This window comes from Geospiza fortis, unplaced genomic scaffold (genome assembly GCF_000277835.1).
Source record: "Geospiza fortis unplaced genomic scaffold, GeoFor_1.0 scaffold130, whole genome shotgun sequence".
Taxonomy (NCBI): domain Eukaryota; kingdom Metazoa; phylum Chordata; class Aves; order Passeriformes; family Thraupidae; genus Geospiza; species Geospiza fortis.
In genome coordinates, this window is record NW_005054300.1 from 10358392 (window position 1) to 10367507 (window position 9116).

Below are 9116 nucleotides of genomic sequence, written 5' to 3' on the forward strand. Positions count from 1 at the left end.
GGGCTCTGGGGACAATCCGCCTGGGCTCAGCCCCCTGCCCGGAGCCAGCGGTCCGGCGCCCGCGGGCAGGGCTGCCTGGAGCTCTCAGGGTTGAACTGAGATCCTGAAGTTAGTGATTTCTCCTTTTTTTTTTTTTATTTTTTTTTTTATTTTTTTTTCTCTGCTCTCGGTGCTTCCGAAGCGCCTGTAAGATTTGCAGAGAGAGAGAGAGACTGGGGGAGGAGGAGGAATTAAGGAAAGGGAAAAGATGGCGAGTTGCTGGAGCAGTGTGGAGAAAGCGGCATTTTTGTGCTGCTTTTTGCTGGCACTGGGGAGCCTAATCTGCTGCGCCCGGCCGGAGGAGGAGGAAGAGCAAGAAGAGCAGCGCTCCTGTCACGGTGCCTTTGATCTCTACTTCGTCCTGGATAAGTAAGTGACAGTCGCATTTAAAAACGTTTATTCACCCTTCAGTGACTCCTTGCAGCAGCAGGGATGTTGTTTCTTTCCCCCGTCTTCCCGGACGACTTCTCCTGATGCCAAATATGACGTGTGGGTCTCGTTCCTTATTTTTGCTTCCCAAAACTTGCACATTTCCCAAGTGGAGCATTTAGGGGAGCAGTGTCCTTTATGCTGAGTTGTGCATGCAAACCTGGGAAACTGGATTGCTTTCAGGGTGTGGGGAGTGGGCTGTGACTGTTGGATTTGAGGGGGTGTTGGTCAGTGCCCACATCGTTCCTGGAGTTTTGTGTCACGGCTTGGGCTGCGTGCAGAGATATCACTTGTGGGACTTAGCAGTGCTAGGACCATGCGGACCTACGTAAAGTTAAGACCAGACTGCTTGTCTGTGTTTTTACAAGTTCACTTACAAGAACAAGGTTTTATAAAACTTATTTTTGCTCAGGTTCTTCAGAGTTGTCTAAACTTGTGTTTGAGTTACACCTATTAAAATAGGACTTCTCTTTAATACTATGTCAGCTGAATTCAGGTGTGGGGGGGTATGATTAAGCTCACGTGTGTAGGCATGTTTTGGCAGGCACTAACAAAGTAAGTGGTAAACTGGTGCACCCACAGGTGTTTTTCAGAAGGTACAAATTTCTCTTTCTTCTGGTGTACTGCTCTGGCTTGACAGAGGATTAAAGCCAAGGGATTAACTCAAGGAGTAAATTGTTAGTGTCCCACAGTATGATGACTGTGTTATCTAATACATTCTGGGTTACCTATGTGACAGGGTATTATGAAAGTCCTTGTGATTCTTGCCCTCAAGCCAGGTATAAAGTCTGCATTGTTCTATTTCCCAGCTGGGAGAATGGATCAATCCGTAAGGCCCTCAGTACAGCCTGCAAGAGGCAAAAAGTCACTGTCACTCAAGATGTATATTTCTGGATTCAAGAAGGGAAAAAATATCATTAAATAATGATTCTGTTTTTAGAGGAAAAGAAGCTGAAGATCAAAGGCATTCTGCCATTCTAAAAGATACACTAATACACCATGTGGTCATGTTTTGTTTTTCTTTTGCTTAGAACTTGTTCCTGAAGTAATTTCTGTGTCTAGAAAGGGCTCTGTGGGGGGCTAGTGTTAGTTCTCAAATTAATTCCTGCCAGGCTTCCTAGAAGTGACTGGCACTGTTGTTATGCCCAGTTCCCACACTGAATTCCCTGTAAAAATGAATGATGGTGATAGCAGTATGGCTCCTCTGTCTTCTGTAGTACAATTTCTTTGTTACAATGACATTGAGTACCCCAGCAATCTCCACTGTGCCCCATGCTACTTTTCATCTATATTTCAGAATATATATGTATATATTCATCAGTATTTCAGAAAGCCCTTTTTTGGCTGTGCTGTTACCATTCATATTCAAGGACATAAAAGCAGAGAAGAGAGCAATTTGCTCAGAGATACTGATCTTCAAACAGTAGGAAATTGATCATCTAAGCAAGTTCCTCTCTAGTACTCTGGACCTGAAATAATGTATTTTCTTTTTGCAAGCCACGGGTCTTTCATTTTGTTTCAGGCGCTGTCCATTCACTACAGTGGTCCACTGGAAACTGGACCTGATCCTGACTGAAGTAAAATGTCATGCATTTGGGTTCCAGTGGGAAAATTCTCTTTAGCTTCAATTGCAAACTGAGTCTTTTTGAGCTTTGAGAGTTACACCAAATAACTCTCCTTTTGTAAAAGCTGTGTTGAGTTACTTGGGCCCCTGAGTGGTTTTAGAATCTATCCCTGCTCCCACCAAGACTATAACAGTGGGGTGGCAAAGCTGCTGTTGGTCTCAATGAGATTGCATTACAATCCATATGGGTAATATTAGAGTGCCAGATCTTGGGAGCCATAGGTCCTGTGGCGGCTGAGGGTGTATTTATCCCAGCTGTATTCTGTGACATCTGGCACAACACAAGGAGCTTTATGGAGGCAGGGAGGACTGATTTAGTGCATATACCCTGGGTCTTGGGACAGCTCCTCAGGAAGGAACTCCAGGTAGTGTTGAGAATTCATTAGTGTTGAGGACAGTCAGGGTATTTCAGGTAGGGAGAATGCGAGAAGCCCGTCAGAAGCATCTGGTAAATCTGTAAATACAGTGAACAATTATTTTTTTTTAGGATTGGATACTGACATATATCTGTGAAGAATTCTGTCTGTAATTTCAAGTGGGAGAAGCCCCAGAAAAACCCAGCCATACACACCATGAAGTACACCCCTATAGTTTGGGGATTGCCTCTCTTTGTTGGTGTCCTGCCAGTCTGGAGTTGGATGCATTCAGTCTTAGTTAGCCAACACTGGGATTGAAGTATTGGTTGTGTGAAAATACCAGGCTTTAATCCTGTGACCCTGTAGTGAGCTGAATGACAGCTCCTGTCTCTAAAATCAGCCTGGCTGAACCAAAATGACTTTGTCTGCTTTGCTTTGCTTCCCAATAGAAAGATCTGTAGGAGGAAATCTGGAAGAAGACAACAAACCTTTCTCCTTATGCAGTGTGTGTTACTGCAATGACTTTATTGGGGCATGATGTTTCCTTTCCATTCTGCCAGGCAAAGTCTGTGAGGATTTAATCCTGCAGGCAACAACCATCAGATGGAAAAGATCATCTTCTGGTGAAGTTATTGGTATAATATATGTGCTGCCAATTAGAAAAAAAGAAACTTGCTGTTTTCTTGCATTTTTTCTCTGCCTGAGTTTGACTGCAGTCCTTCATGTTAACTCCACAGGATAAGCAAGATCAGGGCAGTGCCACTAAACCTTAGATGCCCCAAAAAGCTGGCATAATGAAAGGGAAAAGCAGCATGTGTGGGAGGGAGACCAGCCATCATCCTCCTTAGGATTGGCTGACCGTGCCAGAGCTACATTAGGACTTCCTTGTCTCTGGGGATGCTTAAATGAGGAAATCTCTTGAAGCTGGGAGAGCAGGACATTTGCTGGCTGCAGAGGTGGCTGCCTAGAGTCTGCAATCTTGCTCTGTCTGAATCTTGTGCTTTATGAGTTGTGCAGGCCTGAGCTTGTTTGGAGGCATAGTGGAAGACTTTAAAATATCACAACGAAGCAGCAAAACTTCTTTCGTAAGCAACTAAGTCACTCTGTGCATGAGGTAAGGCAGTGTACGTTGCAGTTGGCACACCCACCTCCCACGGCACGCAGTAAGATCAAGTCACTTGTGATAGCAAAGTTCTCAATTTTACTTTTTAACAATGTAAAAAGCTCTTAAGCTTTTAAGCCAGATATAATGGATTGTTGAGTAGTTCTCACTTGCTTTGGTTGCTTCATTTACTTAGGTTGTCCCAGTGCCCAAAGAACTTGTTTCTGTCCCATCCCAAACTGTGGAGACAGGCCCTGGTTGCTTGACCATCAGGTCTTGTAATGACATACTTGTGCTTGAGAATGTAAATAACTCCCTTTCATCCTGCCTTGCTGTTAACATCCAGCTGTTGTTTGTAATCATATTGAGTTGCACTTGATGAGAAGAAAGGATGACTGACCTCTAGTGTTTCCTAATTATAACAATGCCTGGTAGCGTCATTATGATTGTTTATTAATGCAACAAATAGAAACCCCTTTAAAGTAAGGAGTTACACTTAGCATAAATATCTGCTGCTGGCAGTGCTTGACAAGACAAGTCTGAACTGCTGGGCTGTCTGTGCTATAATTTTCCAAATATGAAACAACTTCTTGGTTATTTTTGATTGTGAGATAGACAGAAGTGTTTTCTTATTTTTCCTATTTGGGATGTTTGCTAAAAGTTGTTTGGATTTTGAGGAAAAATGAGCTTTACAGCCCTGAGAAAATGCTTCCTTTTTCTACAGCATAGATCACAGCAGCAGTAATGTATTGGTAAAGTCTTGGCTGGTTTTCTTGGATTGTAACTGTTATGTTGGGAAGTTTGGCTTAACTACATTTTCTTCAATCCTCAGGTTCCCCCTGAACTTCTGTATAGTCCCTCTTTTTCTCCTTGGGCCCACAACAATATTGCCTTTCACATCAATTTTACTTTGTCTCCTCTGCTCCCAAGAGCATCCATGTCATCAGCAACTTTGGTAGAGATATCAGTAAAATGTGCCCAGTCTCTCACTTGTAATCCATTTTTCGGCTGCCTCTTTTTCAACTTGGTAAGCCTTGCTCCAGAGGTGAATGTCACTGCTAGGGAAGAGCACAACCTCTGATTAGGTGGGAATTTGCTACCCTGTCCAATATCCTTCCTGATTTTGTTTTTTAGGTCTGTATACCTCTTCTCAGCTCGCCATTGAAAAGGCAGTGGGTGTGAAAAGTGTCAGGAGGGAAACAGGTTGATTGTTCCTCATTTGCCAAAAGCTTTCAGAACAAAAGCATTTCAGGAGCTGCTATTTAAGGTCACCTTCTATAATGTTAAGACAACTAGAGGGAGTTGGTGATCTCCACATATATTATTTTTTTTTCACAATATGCTGCATTTAATGCAAACAAATAGCATTTGATAAACACATTATTTGCCCCCCCACCAACGATTTCCTTGCCAATTATTTGAATGAATTTAGCACTCAGTAATTACAAGTACTAGAGAGAACAAATATTTTTTGCCTTAGGGTCTCATTGCAGCCCTGTGCTTCTTTTCCTGCCTCATGTAGTCCCAGCCTACGATCATTAGGATGGAGCTGGAGCTGTGGGAACTCCTGCAGCTTCTCTCTCCATGCTCTCCGAGTCCACTGCCATTCTGGGTGCTGGTTTTGCACAGGGTGTGGGGAGGGGATGAGTGGGTAAACAATATTGTTGTGGTTGGAAAATCAGACTGCTGGCAAAAAATGAATACATGTTCTATTACCTACCTTAACTATATCAGAGAAGTTGGTATTGAGTGACTTTTAAACCACTGCTGAACTCTGTTTTGTCTAGGTGGGAATATCTACCTACTGCAGTCAGACTTCAGTTCATTGTAAGATGTAGAACCTGATGCAGGTCAGCTGAGAGGAGTTGCTGTCTGAACAAAAGTATCAGCTTTGTTTCTTTGATAGCATTGATTTCTCTGTGTGTATTTAAAAGTGATTGTCTGTCTTCCTCGTTTTCTGTCTGACTTCCCTTGCTTATAACTTGACCACATCATCTACATGACACCTCTCATAATCTCCAGCTGCCTGTAAGCAATACTTTTTTATTGTTTTCAAAATGTAATCTGCTGGTATTTTGCCTTGCATCTTTCTTTGTTGTGGTTTTATTGCAGCAGTGCTGTGATTTGCTTACAACCAGGTATAATTGCTTGGAATATTCCAAGGCAAATTTTTATTCTATTTCAGACATACCTATGTTATTTGAACCAGGTTTTATTTGTTTGTACTTTGTCTGATATTTTTCTGCCAGCTCTGACTTCTGTCAGGAAAAAAGAAACATTTAGGAAAACCAATTCTCCTTCCTTTAGTCCAAGAAAAAAAATTCTTTATGAAACAAGGCAAAGCTAATGGGTAATGATTATTTGACATAAAACATGTACAGTTAACGGGAAGAAAAAGCCATGGCAGCTTGTCATTTGCAGTCTATTTATGCATGTAACTAAATCTGATTTATTTGGGGCTTGAGCCAAGGAAGTAAACCGTGAGATTCCCACTGACCTAGGATTTTTATTTGTGTGTTCAGTGATTGAGAATTGCATTACTTTTGTCTGTGCTTGCAGGCCAAATTCAATATAAACTGTGAATTTGTATGAGATGTACTAGAACTGAATCTTCTAATCCTATTGTTTGCACCTTTTTAAGTGTTGCATCATGGCTGGGATTGTGTGCCCTGCTTTGCTCCCTGTGCTGTGCTGAGGAGTACCAGGATGCTCAGAGTGGGTCTTCTTGCCCTGATGCTGCTCAGAGCATCCCTGGAGCTTTTCAGGGAGATCTGAAGTGGTTGAATGCAGTGTGAGTATGGCTTCTGAATTTCACTTTGTGTCCTGTTGTTGGTGAGGGACTTACCAGGAGCTATAGGATGGCAGGATTTGTGAATGAGATGGATGACTGTAGGATCAAAGGGCACTGTTTTGTTTGAGGCATGATTTCATAGAAATCTGTCATATTGCTGCAAACTTTATCCCTAGGACAAAAACTAGCTATGAAATTAATGAGTTTGGTCATGAAATTTTTGGATTCAAGTAGTTTGGGTCCTGTACTCGGATGCTGGCCTAGGATTAAAAGCCATTTTGCAGCCACTTCTCTGCATCTTCCCCTCCCCATTCCAGCCCTTGTCTTGTCCATTAATGTTACAAGTACTCTGAGGCAAGGACTGGCTCAGAATGGCTGTCTCTGCCTGTGTTTCTAATTGCCTCTGGAGCAGATGATGGAAACTAGTCCTTCCTTGCCTGGATGAATCACCCAGTCAAGGTCCCTTCCCTGCATGGAAGATGCATTGTTTGGGAGAGGAGGATTCTTGTCACTTTGAATGCTCTGGTGGCTCAGAAGGGAGCAGAGGGGTGGATGAACACTCGGGCATGCGTGTCTGAAACCACAACAAACTCAGTGCCCCAGGGTTTGCTTTTATTGCAGAGCCATTATTAGCCATGTGCAAGAATTCTGTTGTACAATGTGGTTGTGACCACAAAGAGCCCTCCAAATAACACCAGTGTCACATTTGTCAGCAATGGACCATGTACAGGGCCACCATTAGCTCAAGGGGTAGAGACTTACAGGGACTTACAAACTTAGGAGGGCTGGTACTCTCCTGACACCATATTCAGACTAAACCCAGCATCAGTAATTATGTTTCTTTTATTTGCTCCAGGATGTCTGGAATTGCTGCCTTCAGCTAATCTGTAATGGAGGCAAATGGGCCTGGGGTGTGTGTGTGTGCGGAACAGGACAAGGGGCAGCTCTGTGCTTTCGAGGGATTTCACTCTGTCACTTTCAGCAGGGATGAAAGGCTCTGGGTCCTGCTGCCTTCTCTGTGTACATATGGTAATAAAAATATTTACCCTTTGGGTAGAGTTGGGGTTTTAACTTTCACAGCAAAGCCAGGTGACTGCTGTATATTGCACTGGGTGGATCCATAGGGGCTCCTGACAGTGAATTCAGCAGAGGCTGTGGAACACATGTGCTCTAGGACAGACACAACTGGCCCTCCTGCTGTTTGCCTGCTGAAGTGGCTGGGCTGAGAGTGGCACCCCTTATGCCAGGGTTGTGCTGCTTCACTTCTCCAGGCCCCAGCTTCTACTGCTGCTGGGAGTCTGTCAGGAGAGAAGACAAAGTTTCCAACCTATCTTGGCTCTTTGTCTTCACAAACATCCGTGAAATACTTCAGATTGGGTAGGCACAGTTCAACATGCTGACACAGAGCTCTGCTAAACCAGAAGGAATCACTCCAAAGTTGGCAGGAGTGGAATCAAGCCCTGGAATCACATCACTTCCTTCCACCCCCAGAAATACTCACTGACCTCCTCTTTTCCCCTCCCATCCAGCAGTAGCAATATAAACCGAAGGAAAACAGCAGCAGCAGCTGCTCCTCCAAGCCCAGTCCTGATGTGGCCCAGAGGACATTTTTTCCTGTGTTGTGGTTTGCTGACTTTTCTCTTTGTCTTGTGTGTAATGGGAACAGAGCTCATGGAGCAGGGAGCATGCTCAAGGCAAATGGCTTCTGTGGGGTTTTTTCTTAACTTCACTTGGGCTGAATTCTGGTCCCAATTGCATAGGGATAAACCTGGGGAAATTTTGCTACTTCTCTGGTCCCACTCCAGGTTTACCCCAGTCAAAGCAGCAGTAGAAACAGGCTCTGAGATGCTTTCTGGAACATTCCAGCTTCCCACAGCAGCTGTTTATTGCTGTGTACTTTCCTTCACCACGAGAATTATGTCACCTCTGAGGGCTAAAGCCTCACCATCCTGCTTTGACTCTGAAAGGTACACAAACAGCTGGTCAGCTATGGATCACTACCCACAGAGCTCCTGTGCTGCCCCACTGCTTTGCAGAGAGCATTAGGCTGGCTGGGCTTCCTAGCAGGGAAGGTGCAGGGAGGAGGGCCCAGCAGGGTGGTGGCAGCCTTTGGTTGTTGTGAGGGACTGAACCAGGCAGCTGATGGCTGAAAGCAGGAAATCTCAGAGGTGGGAGCCTGCAAGATGCATCTGGCTGCAACACAGGCTTTCTTTTTTTGCAGACAGCCACAGTGCTGTCGTGGTGGCCCAACTGGTACAAACCTCCACAACAGGATACATAAGAGTCCCTGTCTGTGTCACTTCCCCATCCATAGCTTGTCCCAGATGCTGATGAGTGTGTGTCACACCCCAGTGCTTTTTGTGCACCGTGCTGGTCTTTGACAGGCTTCATTTCTTCTCCTGGTCTGGTCCAGCCACAAAGGGCAACAAGTTGGTTTATGCTGATAACAACAGTGATTCTGCAGTGTGGAAGATAAGGTTCCAAAGGGGTCAGGATTTTCAATAGTGTGCGGCAGTTCTGTTTGTCAGTGGTGGATCTCATATTTGATGACATTTGACAACTTCGTATATTTTATATATATATATATATATATATACACACACACACAGAGGCATGAAATGGCACATAAAAGTCCTTTCCTTTACAAATAGCTTTACAAACATGGATATTTAGAGGGATGCTTGGATAAGAGGGAAGGGAAATCAGATTCTTCTCTAAGCCAGGCCACTCCCAGTGGTATTCACGAGGGCTTTGACATGACTGGCATTGATGGCT

At 44.1% G+C, this 9116-nt stretch overlaps 1 protein-coding gene across 1 annotated transcript in view; it reads left to right on the forward strand.

Moving 5' to 3' along the window:
• Positions 1–56: 56 nt before the first annotated feature.
• Positions 57–9116, forward strand: part of ANTXRL (ANTXR like) — a 56018-nt gene continuing 46958 nt past the window's right edge. The window contains exon 1 of the mRNA XM_005417397.2: positions 57–408. Within this exon, the coding sequence (XP_005417454.1) occupies positions 248–408 (161 nt within the window). The 5' untranslated portion in view covers positions 57–247. The remainder of the gene's footprint in view (positions 409–9116) is intronic.